The 16,852-nt window shown below is 38.6% G+C and overlaps 1 protein-coding gene across 4 annotated transcripts in view; it reads left to right on the top strand.

Annotated features, from left to right (window-relative positions):
- The window catches only part of TRPC4AP (transient receptor potential cation channel subfamily C member 4 associated protein), a 68,880-nt gene that overhangs the window by 31,849 nt on the left and 20,179 nt on the right, over nucleotides 1-16,852 (top strand). For all 4 annotated transcript variants that reach the window (XM_081559920.1, XM_081559919.1, XM_081559918.1 and 1 more), the window contains 2 exons: nucleotides 4,435-4,642; nucleotides 11,761-11,946. In XM_081559920.1, the coding sequence (XP_081416046.1) occupies nucleotides 4,435-4,642; nucleotides 11,761-11,946 (394 nt within the window). The remainder of the gene's footprint in view (nucleotides 1-4,434; nucleotides 4,643-11,760; nucleotides 11,947-16,852) is intronic.

The following is a 16,852-nucleotide window of genomic DNA, read 5'->3' as shown; positions in this document are numbered from 1 at the left end:
CTCATTAATTATTATGATGCAGGATCTTTTTGGCAGAGCTGTGCTGCTGTATGCTGTGCAGGGACTCTATTTTGCTACCACTTCTCTATGTTTGAACTGTTGTGCAACTTTCTTGTGGTGATGTTTGACTTTCACTGGTTACATTCACCTGTGTTTTTTCTCATTACTCTTCAGCAGTTACTTTTAATTGACACCAACATAGGAAATAACAAATACGAGCACTGAAATCCTGCTACTTGGTCTTAAGACGAACTTTCAAATGATCCAGAATATGCTTAGGAAAAAAAAAAAAGGCAAACTGTAATCGAAAGCACTAAATTAAAAACTTGTCATCAAGCACTCACAGACCTCCCCAGAACACATCTGTAGACGCGTTAGAGAAGCACTGTATTAGATTTTTGGCATGATGCTAGTTATGAGCTGGTTTTCTTCCCCCAGCCCGTGTCAGTTACAGTTGGCAGATTTCTTTCTTTCACTACTGAGGAGGTGGGAGTTGGCATTGCTCTTAGAGCTGCTGTTGCAATGCAAAGAGCGCCGTGTGCACGGTGGAGATCCCCACCTTCACTTCTGTCGTCCTGCTGCACTTGCCCCAGGCTCTGCTTGTCATTGTTCACGCCAGAGATGCACAAGTGACCCACTGTCTGTAGGAACACGCTGGAGATGTGTGCAGGCCCCAGACAGACCCTTTGTGCCCTTTGATGAAAAGGCTTTGCTATTTTTCCAATAATTGTATGTTCCAGTTTGTGAGAAGGGGCTTCCAAGGCGGAAACTCCGAACTCCCTGACAATCTCAGCATGAGACTCTAAGATTGTTCCTTCATAACTTTGCCCCCTTGTCCGTCGTGTGCTCTCTCCCCTCTCATACTTTTCTGTGTTGCCAAAAATAGCGACAGTTCTGCTAGATGTTACGGGTATGTTAGTGCAGTTTGAAAGAATAGACACCGTAAAGAGAGTAGGAACACAAGCCACAAACTGGGAAAAGATATTTGCAACTCATTCAACTAACAAAAGATTGGTATTCAGAATTTATCATGAGGAATTCCCTGGCACTCCAGTGGTTGGAGACAATGAGCTTCCACTGCAGGGGGGCACAAGTTCAATACCTGGTCAGGGAACAAAGATCCCACATGCCTTGTGGCATGGCCAAACAAACAACAAAAGGACCAAAAGCAACAGTAGAATTTATCGTGAATTCTTACACATCAGCAGGGAAGAGACAAAAGGCCCAGTAGAAAAATGGGCAGTGATAGGAACAAGCATTTTACAGAAGAGAGACAAATGATCCATAAATAGAAGATGCTTAACTTTCATGAGAATGTGTATCACTGCAAACACATTACTGCGGACACCTTTTTGTATCAGTGGAGTAAACTTATTTTGTTTTCTAGTTGAATATGTGCTTTCCCTGTGACCCAACACCTACGGAAGCGTTTCCTTGAGGACTGAGGCATTAGTATCGTGGCCTAGGTCACCTATAACCTATGCCCAGGCACACTTGTGGGGAAGCTCAATTCCAGGACAGTGATTCTTTTATTTATTTATTTTTGACTGTGCCAGGTCTTCATTGCTGTGTAGGCTTTCTCTAGTTGCAGCGAGCAGGGGCTCCCCTCTAGTTGCAGTGCACAGGCTTCTCATTGCATTGGCTTCTCTCGTTTCTGGAGCATGGGCTCTAGGGTGCACAGGCTTCGGTAGTTGCAGCATGTGGGCACAGTAGTAGTGGCTCGCAGCCACTCGAGCACAGGCTCAGTAGTTGTGGCACAAGGACTTAGTTGCTCCATGGCATGTGGAATCTTCCTGGACCAGGGATCAAACCTGTATCCCTCACATTGGCAGGGGGCTTCTTAACCACTGGACCACTAGGGAAGTCCCCAGAACACTGATTCTTAGAAATAAAAACACTAAATTGAAGCCACGAGGGTGTGAAATCAATTCAGTGGATCTACCAGCTAATAGAAAAGATAAAAATGTATTGTGTAAAGGTACTAAGTTTTTGTTTCATGTTTATACACATTTATGCATTCACCTATGTATGTTTGCTAGGTTGTGATGGAAAATTTATTTTTTACGCTTGAATATTGTCAGAATGGTTTGGAAGCCACTGCCCCAGAAAAACTTCTGCACCTGTGCATCAAGAAACACATAAGAACATTTGTAGCATTATTGATTAAGAGCCTGAAATCAGGTCTCTCCGATCCATTAACAGGAAAATGAATAAATGTCCTCTATTCCCACAATGGGGTATTATACAATGAATGTTGCCATAAACAGCAACATAGCCAAATCATAGAAATTATCAATAGAAGTCAAAGAAGATTGTATATAGTATATCATTTTTACAAAGCTCAAAAATAGGCAAACTCAAATTATACAATACTTTTTTCAGTGAAAAAACAATAATAAAATTCAGGATAGTGGTTACCTCTGGTAGAGACACAGGGAAATGTGATAGAAAAGGCACACATAGCTGTTCACTTTGTTTTACTTTGTAGCATGTATTATACCAAGTATTAAATAAAAATTAAAATGTAACCCAAAGAAGTGCACCTGAAGAGTGGGAGGGCCTGGGTTGTAACCCCACACCCTAAGTTAGCCAGGGCTAGAGGAACTGATGGGCTGAAAGTCCCAGTTTTCAATAATAACAGTAGCCAACATTTATTGTTACTAAGAAGCAAAGGTGGAAGAAGTTGTTCCCAAATACCCCTCCACAGACAACCAGAAGTGGGAGTAGGATTCAGGAGGGCTTCTAGGAATCATCTACTCGTTCAGTACTTATTTATTGAGACCCTCACTACCAGGTTCTATGCACTGAAGCTCTGGAGAGAAGGTAAGACACACCTCGCCCTCAAGATAGTGTCAGTTTATTTGGGAAATTAGATGCAAGAATAGAAAACTTCAAGTTCATGTGATATGTGCAGTGATAGAGAAATACCCAATCCAGTGAAAGTTGAGTAAATTTATGGGATGAGGGGTAGCAGGTGTTATCTGAGTAATGTCAGGATGCTTCAAGGAGAGAAACTCATGTGATGTATGTGCAACATTTGTGGCTATTAAGAAACAAAGGAAATGAGAATATAACCAAATAACAAAAAGCATTTCATTAAACTCAGTACTCATTCATGATAAAAGCTACGAACAGAAAGAAAATTCCTTAAGGTGATATTGAATATCTATTAAAATTTACCGCAGACATCAAACTGAATCTGAAACTTTGGGAATACTTATATTACAGGAAAAGGGGAGAATGTCTACTATCATTTACTCTATAATTGGTTACATAGGCAGGTACACAAGGAGACAACTGTGGGAATGTTCATTGCAAATTTGTTTAATAGTGAAAAATTGTAGTCTACCTTAACATACACATATTTTAAAAGGAGAATGACTGAATAGATTGTAGGGTAAAACAGTGAGAAATGAATAAACCAGACTTACTTGTATCAATAAAGTTAAATTACATTGTTGACTGTGAAAAATAGGGTATAATATGTCAATCACACTGCATGCAGAACAAAACCATATATTTTTCTTTATTGAGGTATAATTATATTAGTTTCAGGTATACAGCTTAGTGATTCAAAATATTAAAAAATTATACTCCATTAAAATTTATTTTAAGAATTTATTTGGCTGCATCTGGTCTTAGTTTTGGCACATGGGATCTTTTGTTGTGGCACATGGACTCTCTAGCTGTGACATGCAGGCTCAATAGTTGGTGGCATGCAGACTTAGTGGCTCCTAGGCATGTGGGATCTTAGTTCCCTGACCAGGGATCAAACCCTCATCCCCTACATTGCAAGGAGAATTTTTAACCACTGGACCACAAGGGAAGTCCCTAGGTTATACTCCATTTAAAGTTATAAAATACTGGCTGCATTCCCTGTGCTTTACGATATATCTTTGTAGCTTATTTTATACATAGTAGGTTGTGAACAATAACATGTATTTTTGTGGAAATATTTGTAAGTGTGAACATGTGTAGAAGTAATAGAGTTCAAAGTAATGATTACCTCTGAAGGGAAAAAAGTGAATGCAGCTGGATAGGGACACACAGGGGCCTTCAGCTATATTTAAAATATTTTATGTCTTAAAAAGAGAACATCTGTGGCAATTTCTCATTCATAAAACTTGAATGGTAGACTTTTTTTTTTTAAGCCAAAATGGGACATATGAGCAAAGGTAGAGAATACAAATAGTGGCGCTCAAAGAGTTTAATCCTCAAACCAAGCCTGTGAGGTAGATTAGTTCTGTTTGACAAATGAGAAAACAAAGACTTAAGTTCCATGACTTAAGGTTACACAGCTGCAAATTGCGGAGCTGGAATTTGAACCTAAGCGGTCTAGATACCAAGCTCCATTCTTAGGGGAATGCAGTAGAGCGGCACATTCAATCTCAAATGGACTGAGCATGGAAATTGTTTTGTTTGTATCTTTTGTAGGAAATGATCCGACTAGATGAAGTCCCCAATCTGAGTTCCTTAGTATCCAATTTCGATCAGCAGCAGCTTGCTAATTTCTGCCGGATTCTGGCTGTCACCATTTCAGAGATGGATACAGGAAATGACGACAAGCATACGCTTCTGGCCAAAAATGCTCAGCAGAAGAAGAGCTTGAGCTTGGGGCCTTCTGCAGCTGAAATTAACCAAGGTAAACTCTCTGAGTTGTCAGAATTTTGACATTGTAGTGCTGAGATCCCTTCCTAAATCTTCTCTTTCAGTATTTCTAGAGATTTGACTCCCATGTGAGGGCTCCTTGGGTCCACTTAGAGTGTATAAAATTTCTGTGTATCTGTCCATTATTTTGGGGGACCAAGTCCATAGCCATCAGATTTTTTAATAGATCCAGAATTTCAAAAAAGTGAAGCACCATTATTTATCAAAATTAAAAGCACATATACCTTTTGTTCCACTACACCTTTTCTGGGTCTTTATGCTGTATGCAAAAAGTCTTTGGTCATTACTTTGCTGACAAAGGTCCATCTAGTCAAAGCTATGGTTTTTCCAATAGTCATGTATGCATGTGAGAGTTGGAGTATAAAGAAAGCTGAGCACTGAAGAACTGATGCTTTTGAACTGTGGTGTTGGTGAAGACTCTTGAGAGTCTCTTGGACTGCGAGGAGATCAAACCAGTCCATCCTAAAGGAAATCAGTCCTGAATATTCACTGAAAGGACTGATGCTAAAGCTGAAACGCCAATACTTCGGCCACCTGATGCAAAGAACTGACTGATCGGAAAAGACCCTGATGCTGGGAAAGACTGAAGGCAGGAGGAGAAGGGGATGACAGAGGATGAGATGATTGGATGGCATCACTGAGTTAATGGACATGAGTTTGAGCAAGCTTCGAGAGTTGATGATGGATGGACAGGGAAGCCTGGCATGCTGCAGTCCATGGGGTCGCAAAGAGTCGGACATGACTAAGCAACTGAACTGATACTGGCTGATGCTATATGCTATGTGTGTGTGTATATATATATGTGTGTGTGTCTCTATGTATGGGGAAGATCCCCTGGAGGAGGGCACAGCAGCCCACTCCAGTATTCTTGCCTGGAGAATCCCCATGGACAGAGGAGCCTGTTGAGCTACAGTCCATGGGGTTGTGAAGAGTCAGACACAACTGAAGCAACTTAGCACATGTGTGTGTGTGTATATATATATATATACACATGCACACGCACACACACATATATACACACACACACACAAACGGAGAGAAAGATATATACAGTCATACATTAGAGAGACTGGAAGGTCGGTTCCAGGATCTGCAGCACTGTGATAAAGCAAATGTTGCAATAGAGTCACACAAACTTTTTGGTTTCCCAGTGCATATAAAGGTTATGTTTACACTATACTTAGTCTATTAAGTGTGTAATAATAGCACTATATCTAAAAAAAGGTACATACTTTAATTAAAAATACTGCTTAAAGTGCTAGCCATCATCTGAGCCTTCAGAGAGTTATAATCTCTTTGCCTCAGTGTTGAGGGCTGCTAGCTGATCAGGGTGGTGGTTGCTGAAGCTTGGGTAGCTGTGGCAGTTTCTTAAAATAAGACAGCAGTTTGCCACATGGATTGACTCTTTTCATGAATGATTTCTCTGTAGCAGGCAATGCTGTTTGTTAGCATTTTACTCATAGTAGAACTTATTTCAAAATTGGAGTCAATCTTCTTAAACCCTGCTGTTGCTTTATCAACTAAGTTTATGTAATATTCTTAAATTCTTTGTCATTTCAGCAGTCTCTTTTTTTATTGAAGTATAGTTGATATACAATGTGTTAGTTTCTGCTATATAGCAAAGTGAATCAGTTATACATATACATACATCCACTTTTTTAAGAAATTCTTTTCCCATATAGGTCATCACAGAATACTGAGTAGAGTTCCCTGTGCTATACAGAAATTTCTTACTAGTTATCTATTTTATATATAGTAGTGTGTGTATGTCAATTCCAGTCTCCCAGTTTATCCCTCCCCCCCTCCCCCCTTAGTAACTGTAAGTTTCTTTTCTCCATATATGACTATTTCTGTTTTGTAAATAAGTTTATTTGTACCTTTTTTTTTTCTTTTAGATTCCACATATAAAGGGTATTATATGGTATTTATCTTTCTCTGGCTTACTTCACTCAGTATGACAATCTGTAGGTCCTTCTGTGTTGCTGCAAGTGGCATTATTTCATTTTTTATGGCTGAGTAATACTCCATTGTGTATATATACCATATCTTTATCCACTCATCCATCAATGGACATATGGGTTGCTTCCATGTTCTGGCTATTATAAATAGTGCTGCAATGAATGTTGTGGTGTATGTATCTTTTTGAATGATGGTATTCTCCAGGTATATGCAGGGCTTCCCTTGTAGCTCAGACGGTAAAGAATCTGCCTGCAGGGCAGGAGACCCGGGTTCGATTCCTGGGTTGGGAAGATACCCTGGAGAAGAAAATGGCAACCCTTTCTAGTATTCTTGCCTGGAGAATCCCACGGACAGAGGAGCCTGGCAGGCTACAGTCTGTGGGGTAGCAAGAGTCGGACACGACTTAGTGACTAAACCACCAGATATATGCCCAGGAGTGGGATTGCAGGATCCCACTGGTAGCTCTGTTTTTAGTTTCTTAAGGAAATAGAGGTATACATAATGGTCAGGTTTGGCTACCGTAACAGGATAGCATAGACTGAGTGGCTTAAACAACAGAAATCAGTTTCTCACAGTTTTGGAGGCTACAGATCCAAGATGCAAGTGCCATCAGCAGTGGTTTTCGTGAGGCCTCTCTTCCTGACTTGCAGATGGCCACCTTCTCACTGTGTCCTCAGTGTGACCTTCTCTCTGCACATGCACAGAGAGCTCCAGTGTCTCATCCTCGTAAATAAGGATACCATGCCTGTCAGATTAGGACCTCATTTAATTACCTCCCTAAAGACTCTGCCTCCAGATACAGTCATGTTGTGAATTAGGGCTTCAACATACGAATTTGGGGGGGACACAATTCATTCCATTGTAATAGGGAAAGCTAAAGTGTGTAGGATGTTGCCAAAAAGTTTTTGTTTTGTTTCTAATAAACTGTGGCTGTGAAATAGTTTTCTTGACCAGAAAAATGATGATTTATGCTATCTTCCTGGCCCTCAGTTAGTAAAAATGTTATGGCACTTTATAGGCTGCTCAGAAACTACCAATTATCTCTTCTGTTGATTCAGTTGGGAACAAATGGATCCATCTGTGGGGAAAAAAAGTCCTTCAGATTTTAGTCAGAGATGTAAATAAAGCCACAGGCCTGGCTATTATCAATTTATAGGTGACACCAAGATGAGAGGGGCTAATTTACAGAGCATACGAGCTAGAATGGAATTCAGAATCCACTCAGAGATCTGGAAAGCAGGGCCTCAACTGCAGCAGAGTAATTTCCAGGAATATGTGGGAAATACTGATGTTTTAACAAATAGGAGCGACAAGGTCTGCTTTTGCAGAAATTATTGGAAGTTGTGGATGTTTTAATTTTCAACTGGTTTAACATTAGCCAACAGTGTGTGTGGTAGCTACTGGTAAAGCTGTGAGAAGTACAAAGATTGTACAATGCTGGGGTGCCAGTCCCCTGAGATTGTGCATAAGTTGGTGAGTAAAATTAGGCCAGTGAGTTTTTTCTGAGAAGAGAATCCGTAACTTTGATCAACTTTCATAATCAGAGAATCCATAACATTCATCAAAGATGAGTGACTAGCAAAAGCTCAGGACCCTGTGGGGTGGGAATCAGTCTCAGAATCCTAAATACTGGGCAGGTCACATCTGAATGGCTGTGTTTAGTGTTCAGGGTGTGTAGACTAGGTCTTAGGAACTGCCCTCCGAGGAACAGTTAGGAAAACTGGAGCTGTTTACCTGGAGAAAGACGGTGTGACTAAAAATCCATGTTTTTGAAATTTTTCAAAATTAGAAACTTTTAGAATTCAAACTCTTCATTTATTTTATTTTTTGTGGGGGGAAATCTACAGTTTTGTTTTTGTTGGTTTTTTATTCACAAACTACAAGAGGAATAGCAGATATACAGCAGAAAGTTTGTTCTTCTCCCAGTGGTGACATATTACCAGTTTCTCATCTGTCGCTCCAGAGATAATCTGTACATGCCCAGTCATGGGGGTGGAGGAGGGAATGAGAGAAGACTGGCTCCTTTCTGTTTGTACTGATGATGATGTAAAATAAGCACCATTCTGCCTCTGACTCTTTTCAGATAACTTTATCTTGCAAAGCATCCCATTCTAGTACATGTGGAATTACCTGATTCCTTTTTACAAGTGGATAGCCAGTGTATGGGCATACCATAATTTATTTAACTAGTCCCCTGTTCATGTAAATTTGGTTTCCCTCGTCTTTGTTCCTACGAATAACAGCTTTATGTATAGAGTTTAATGTGCTGGATATTTGCCTTTTAAATGTTGATAGATGTTAGCAGATTTACCTTCCATAGAAATTACTAGTTCATCTTCCCACCCTGTATACCCTTCCCAGTATAGGGCTGTTTTAAACTTCTTGATATTTGTCAAACTTGATAAGTAAGAAATGGTATCTCAAAAAAACAAATGTAAAAACAAAACCAAAAAATTCTATCCCAGTATATTTTTGTTACTTGAGGTGAAAGTCACATTAAAAAACTAACCACTTAATTCAGTGACTTATAGTACATTTGCAGTTTGTGCAGCTGCCACCTCCGTCTAGTTCCAAAACATTTTCCTCATCCCAACAGGAAACCCTGAACACATCCAGCAGTTATTCTCCAACCCCTCTCCCCACACCCCCATGCTAAGTGGCCTTAGTTGTGTCCAGCTCTTTGCAACCCCACCAGGCTTCTCTGTCCATGGGATTCTCCAGGCGAGAATACTGGAGTCGGTTGTCATTGCCTTCCTCCAAGGGATCTTCCTGACCCAGGGATCAGACCCCTGGCATCTCTTAGGTCTCCTGCATTGGCAGGCAGGTTCTTTACCACTAGTGCCACCGGGGAAGCTCTGTTCCCCCCCAGTCACTGGCCATCATCTGCTTTCTGTCTGTGGATTCACCTATTCTGGGTTTTTCATATAAATGGATTAAAAAAAATGTGTGGCCTTTCATATCACGTCTCATATGTTTTTCACTTATCATGATGTTTTTGAGGTTCATCAGTGCTGTTGAATGTCAGTGTTTCATTCTTTTTTGTGTGTATATAACAAAATTTGTGTATCTATTGATGGACATTGGGTTAGTTACACCTTTTGACTACTGTGAATAGTACTGCTCTGAACACATGTGTTTCACTTCTTTTGGGTATGTATTCGGTTGGCCAAAAAGTTCATTCAGATTTTTCTGTAAAATCTTACAGAATGAATACTTACGATGGAATTGCTAAGTCATATGGTATAATAATTCTATGTTTAACTTTTTGAGGAAAAGTTAGTTTAAATGTAGTTTTAGTTCATCTTTATTAATGAGGTCATACATTATTTTATAGTCAGTCACTAATTTGTAGAGGATGGAAAGGGGGCTAAGATGATTTGCCAATTTCTGCTGGGACTAAATTCATATGACCTCTTATAATCCTAACTAGTTACTTTGTTTTTATTTATCCTATTTTTAAAGAATTTTCTTTAAAGTTGTATTCTTTTAGGTTTTATTTTAAAATTTTTTATTATGGGAATCTTCACACATATAAAAGTAGAGACATGTATATAACAGTATAATTATCTCTGTTTACATATTACCTACCTTTAACAGTTATCAGCTGATGGCCTGTCTTTGTTTCTACCCTCCTTTACTCCTCCCTTCCTCACTTTGGATATTTTGAAGCAGATCCCAGATGTTACAAGATTTCACCTGCATATATTTCAGTGTTTCTATAAGATGGTGATTCTTGAAACATAACTCTTAGTACCATATTATGCTCTCCCAAAGTAATATTAATATGTTAATATTTTCAAATATCTATTTGTTAATTTTTGATTAGATGTTACATTTTCATGGGTCAGAAAATTTACAGATTGAGAAAGGTGTTCACTGAAAACTTCCCCTCACACTGTTCCCAATGGCCATATTCTCCTTCCCTTTGGCAACCACTCTTTTCTGTCCTTCCAAGATTTAGTACATCCACAAGCAAATAAGCATAGACATTAGCTTTATTTTAAAGAGGGTTAAATTTTGGAGCCAAGATTTGAACCTGGATTCCCTGCCTTCAAAGTTTATTATGTTCTTTATGCTGACCAGAATTTCTGTCTTACTCATCATTGTGAGTAAAATGGAACTGGTGGAAGTAGGAGTTGGGTGGTTAAGTTTCTTTTATTACCTTTAAAAAAAAAAAAAAAAAGGACTATCATTTTTTTCTTCCTGGTGTGTGTGTTATAGGAAAATCAGATAGTTAAGTAATTTTACAAGAAGCATTTGTATCCTCTCCTACTCAGGAACAACCACAATAAATACTGTGGTATATATCCTTCCATTTTTCATGTGTGTGTGTATATATATATATATAATGTGCATATTTTAAAGAAGAAAACTTTAAAATTTAAAGAAAATGGGCTTAAGCCAATACTGTTTAATAATTTACTTCTTTAAGAAGTAAATTAAACACCTCTTTAGAGTTGCTGTATAAAGGCATATGTGTCATTGTTTTTTAGTATCTGTGTATTGTGTTCCACTGCATGGATGTATTGTATTTAATCAGTATGCTATGAATGAACATATAATCATCTGTGACTTTCTCTGTTATAGAAACACCAGTGAACCTCTCTATACAGACACCTATTTATCTATCTATCTATATGTAATTAATTATTTCTTAATGGTGAATTCACAGAAATGAACCTCTAACTCAAAGACACAGAGATACAAGGCCTAAAGGTTATTCCAATTTATATTCCCACCAATTGATATGAGAGAACCTGACTCCTTGCACATGCTAAAATTGCTCTTATTTCTCTACCTTTATTACTATTTTACCTTGGGTGGACATCTCATTTTAAAAGGAAGTTCTGACTGCTGTCAGATTAAGAGGCATTCCTCTGGGTGGGATGCAGGGAGTGGGAAAGAGGCTCAAGAGGGAGGGGATGTATGTATACATAGAGATGATTCAGGTGGTTGTTCAGCAGAAACTAACACAACATTGTCAAGTAATTATACTTCAATTAAAAAAAAAAAACACCAAAATTTTCACTTGAAAAGATCATTCCTCTCGAGCAGGTGAGGATCTGGCTGTTTGTTGAGGGCTGTAGCACTGGTCTCTGTGGTCACATTTCCTCTCTTGTTTTTCCTCGGCAGCGGCCCTTCTCAGCATCCCTGGCTTTGTCGAGCGACTTTGCAAGCTGGCAACTCGAAAGGTGTCAGAGTCAACGGGCACAGCCAGCTTCCTGCAGGAGTTGGAGGAGTGGTACACATGGCTGGACAATGCTTTGGTACTAGATGCCCTGATGCGAGTGGCTAATGAAGAATCTGAGCACAATCAAGGTACCCGGGGCAGGTCCCCTGAGAGGTGGGGAGTGTTCCTGTGGGTTCCTAGAGCCATTCTTGACCTCTTTTCCAAGGAGAATAAGTTGAAATTGACTCAAAAAAGAATCTCCCTCAGGGCAGTCCTGAATCATGACTGTTCAGATTTTAATAGCAAATGACAGAATTTCTTGGAGCTCCCTCAAAGCAGACCTGATTTCAGGGACAGGACCTTTATTACAGAACCCAAAGGACCAACTGGAAAACCATTACCAGAACATTCTTAGCAACCCAGAGGATCTTTCTCTGTCCCTGCTTCTTTCTACACATTTCTTTAGACTTCTCTGTTCTCCGTTCTGATGAGTATACTACCTGGAAATGTGTGGACTGCAAGTCTCAGCTTCAGCTTCTCGGTGAACTGCTCTGTTTTGGATGAGGTGCTCAACCCAAAGCATTTGACTCGGGGGTCAAATTGTACAAACACAGGAATTCTCGCTGGAATCATGCAGATAAAAGTGAAGGGAGGAGTTTCATTCCTGGGATACACAACAGCAGCAACAACAGACATCTATGTAAAGTCTGTGGAAGTTGTTCTCAGAGCATACAGCGAGTAGGGAAACATTTCTTCCAGGAAAATCTACTAAAATTCAGTGGGAACCTTGAGAGCTTGTGGCAGTGGAATTTCTGCTTGATGCAAGTTCCACTCTGGGCAGGTGTGGCCAGAAAAACAGGGCTCTCTCAGCTCCCAAATAAGGATACAGAATCTCACTGGGAGGGATAGGCTCTCATTCCTTCTAGCTCCAAGTGGAAGAGGCTGAATTCTTGATGAATATAGCCAAGAGAGCAGGGGCTTCTTTCCTTCTCCCTTCCTTTCCCTTCCCATTGTACAATGTGTTGATTTCATACATTTATGTATTGTAAAATGATTACTACTGTGGCATTAGCTGACACCTCTATCCCATCAGATAATTAACGTTTCTTTTTTTCTGGTGAGAATATTTAAGGTCTACTGTTATTAGCAACATTCAGGTATATGATAATGGTATTATTAGCTATAATCACCATCTTCTCTTTTGGACACCCAGAACTTATTAATCTTATAACTGGAAGTTTGTGTTCTTTAACCAATAACTTCTCATTTTCCCGACTCCCAACCACTAGTAACCACCACTCTGTTTCTCTGAGTTCAGCTTTTTTTAGATTCTACATATAATTGGTATTATACAGTATTTGTCTTTCTCTGACTTATTTTACTTTGCATAATGCTAGGGGCTCCTTCCTTCCATCCACCTCCATACCGTACTCATAGCTCAGAAGCTTGGCCCAGTAGGCCAAGAATTCTATGGCCCTTATCACCTTGCCCCAGTTCACTTGTGGAACAGAGGTTCCACCACATAGAGAGAGGCAAGCTGAGAAGACAGTGGAGGCTATCAATCCTGCTCAGAGTAGTAGCACTGAGATTTTGCCAGGTGGAGAGGTAATAGGTAAGAACAGAATGTTGGGAAGTTTGAGCTCAAGGTCATTCTCAGAAACAATGTAGATTTTTTAAGAAAATAAAAGGACTTATTTTTAATTGAGAATTAAAAGTCAAACCATATGCCAGCTGGTTCCCCAGAGAACCAGGGAAAGAGGTGGCTGAGAAGAGCTTAAAGCTGAGGTCACAAGAAACCTCAGTCTCAAAACTACCCCTGCCTGAATTTAATTGAATCAGACTCTGGAGCAATTTATGCCTCAAGGCTTTGTCAAAAACAGTAGAATGGTCAGCTAGCAATTAGTGGAGCCTGACAGCTGAGTTTCGTATCAGATGAGGCAGAAAGTTTAACAGAGAGATGAGGGAAAGATCCAGACAAAGAGAGCCCTGCTAAAACACTGTCATCCAGGGACACATGCCCAAGGCTGGCAGAAGGGCTCATCAGTCCTCAGAGAAGTAGACTTGACCACAAGTGGCTAGGCAGGTCACTGAACAAATAAGAAAACAACAACATGCCCTGAAAGGAGGAAGGGGAATCAGCCTCAAGAGTTGCTATATTTACCTAAAATGTCCAGTGTTTAACAAAAATTGAGACATGCAAAGAAACAGGAAACTATGACCCATACCTAGGAGAAAGCAGGCAAAAGAAATTGCCTGTGAAAGAGCTCAGATGTTAGAATTAACAGAGACATCATAATTATGGTCAAAGAGCTAAAGGTAACTATGCTCAAAGAAACTCAAAAGCTATAAAAAGCCAAAAGGAAGTTCCAGAGATGAAAAATATAATAACTGGAGTGAAAAGTTCACTGAGAGAAAGGAACATAAAAAAATATTCAAAGAAGTAGTAGCTGAAAACCCCCCAAATTTGATCAATGTGCACATCCAAGAAGTTCAAAGAACTACAAGTAAATAAACTCAAAAGAATTACACCCAGGCACATCATAATGAAAATGCTGGAAGACAGAGAAAATCTTGAAAATAGCAAGAAAGAAATGACTCATCATGCCCAAGATCATCTCAGTAAGATCATCAGAAATGATAGCAGCCAGAAGGGAGTGAAATGACATACTCAAAGTGCTGGGAAAAAACTCAGCCAAGAATTATATCCAGTAAAACCTTCTTTCAGAAATGAAGGTGAATCCCTCAAGGCAATAAAAATACAAACAAAAATAAACAGAAGAGACCTAATCGAACTTACAAGCTTTTGCATAGCAAAGGAAACCATAAAAAACAACAAGAACAACAACGAAAAGACAACCTATGGAATGGGAGAAAATATTTGCAAATGATGCAACAGACACGGGCTTAATCTCCAAAATATACAAATAGCTCCAACAACTTAACAACAACAAAACCCAATCAAACAATGGGCAGAAGACTTTAATAGACATTTCTCCAAAGAAGACATGACAGATAGCCAGTAGGCCCATGAAAAGATGCTCAACATCACTAATTATTAAGGAAATGCAAATCAAAAGTTCAATGAGGACCCACCTCATACTGGTCACAATGGCAATCATTAAAAAGTCTATAAGTAACAAAGGCTTTAGAGGTTGTGAAGGAAAGAGAACTCCCCTACACTGTTGGTAGGAATGTAAGTTGGTAGGAATGTAAGTTGGTATAACCACTGTGGAAAACATGGTGGAGGTTCCTCAGAAAACTAAGAATTACCATATGGTCTAGCAATCCTATTCCAGGCATATAACCATATGAAACTGTAATTCAAAAAGATACATGCACTGCTATTCACAATAGACAAAAACATGGAAATAACCCAAATGTCCATCAGCATATTAATGGATAAAGAAGAGGTGGTATGTACATATAATGGAATACTACTCAGTCATAAAAAGGAGCAAATAATGCCATTTGCAGCAACATGGATGTAATAGATATTATCATACTGAGTGCAGTAAGGCAGAAAGTGAAAGACAAATACCATATGATATCACTTAATATGTGAAATCTAAAATATGGCACAAAAGAACCTATCTACAAAACAGAAACAGACTCACAGACACAGAGAACAGACTTGTGGTTGCCAAGGTTGGGGGGAAGAAGGACTGGGAGTTTGGGATTAACAGATGTAAACTATTATATACAGGATGAATGAACAGAAAGGTCCTGCTATATAGCACATGGAACTATATTCAATATCCTGTGATAAACCATAATGGAAAATAATATTTTAAAAAAGAATGTCTGTACATGTATAACTGAGTCACTTTGCTGTATAGCAGAGATTGGCACAACAATGTAAATGAACTATGCTTCAATTAAAAATTTTTTCTTTTAATGAAGATGAAATAAACACCTAGATAAAGAAGAACTTAGGGAATTTGCTGCTAGCAGATCTCCCTTATGAGAAATACTGGCTGAAAGCAAGTGACCTCAGCCAGTAATTCAGATTCATACACCAAAAAACGCAGCATCAGTAAAAGTAATTATAAAAGACAATATAAGTGCATATTTTTCCTAAACTAATTTCAAAAGCAATTTTGTAAAACTGTGTTTATAATTATATTGTTGAACCTATAACAAATAGAAAAGTAATATATTTGACAATAACAGATCAAAGAAAGTGGGTGGGACCAAAGTTGTGTTGGAGTAAGGAAATTGTTACAAGATAGTAACTCAGGAATTGAGAGGAATCTGAAGAAAATCAAAATGGTAAATAAAGAGGGTCATTATAGAATATTATAAGTATTTATTCTCCTTAGCTTCTTTAATGGACATACAATTTTATGAAATAATTACACAGTGTTGTGTAACAATGTATTGTATAGTACATTGTATTGTTTGGTTTTCAGCATATGTAGATGTAGTATGCATAATAATAATAGCACAAAAAGGGAGAAGAGGGACCTTTAAGAGCCCTGGAGTTAGTTTAAATCTAAAAAAGAGTCTGTCAAGTTAAGATGTATATGGCAAGCAAGCCCTGTAGTGATTGCTGACATAGTAACTTTAGAAATATAGTTAAAGGAATTACATTGTTACACTAGAAAATATTTACTTAATACAAAAAGTGTTCAAGAAGAACTAGGGGAATACAAGTGAGCTTTAACAAGACAAAAAGTAAAAGGCCAAAGTACATTCAGTTTTGTCAGTAATAACATAAATGTGAATAGATTAAACAATTCATTCAAAAAACAGATTGCCATGTTTGGGTTGTTAAAACGATCCATTATATGCATCCTACTTTCTATTCAAAGATAGAAATAGATTGAAAGTAAATGATAGAAGTGTATCATGCAGAAGATAACCATAAAAAACGGTAATGGCTGTACTATAAGAGAGACTTTAAAAACAAAAAAAAAAGTTATCGGAGATTTATAAGTAGATTTTATAGTAAATCTATCGAGATTTAGCAGTTAAAATCACATATGTAGCTAACAACAGAGACAAAAATAAGTAAATGAAGCAAAAACTAACAGATTCGAAGAGAGGAAATAGTTC

The sequence above is a fragment of the Giraffa tippelskirchi genome, chromosome 13, assembly GCF_054371585.1.
Source record: "Giraffa tippelskirchi isolate mGirTip1 chromosome 13, T2T-mGirTip1v1.2.pri, whole genome shotgun sequence".
Lineage (NCBI taxonomy): Eukaryota > Metazoa > Chordata > Mammalia > Artiodactyla > Giraffidae > Giraffa > Giraffa tippelskirchi.
This window is presented reverse-complemented; position numbering and strand designations above follow the sequence as displayed.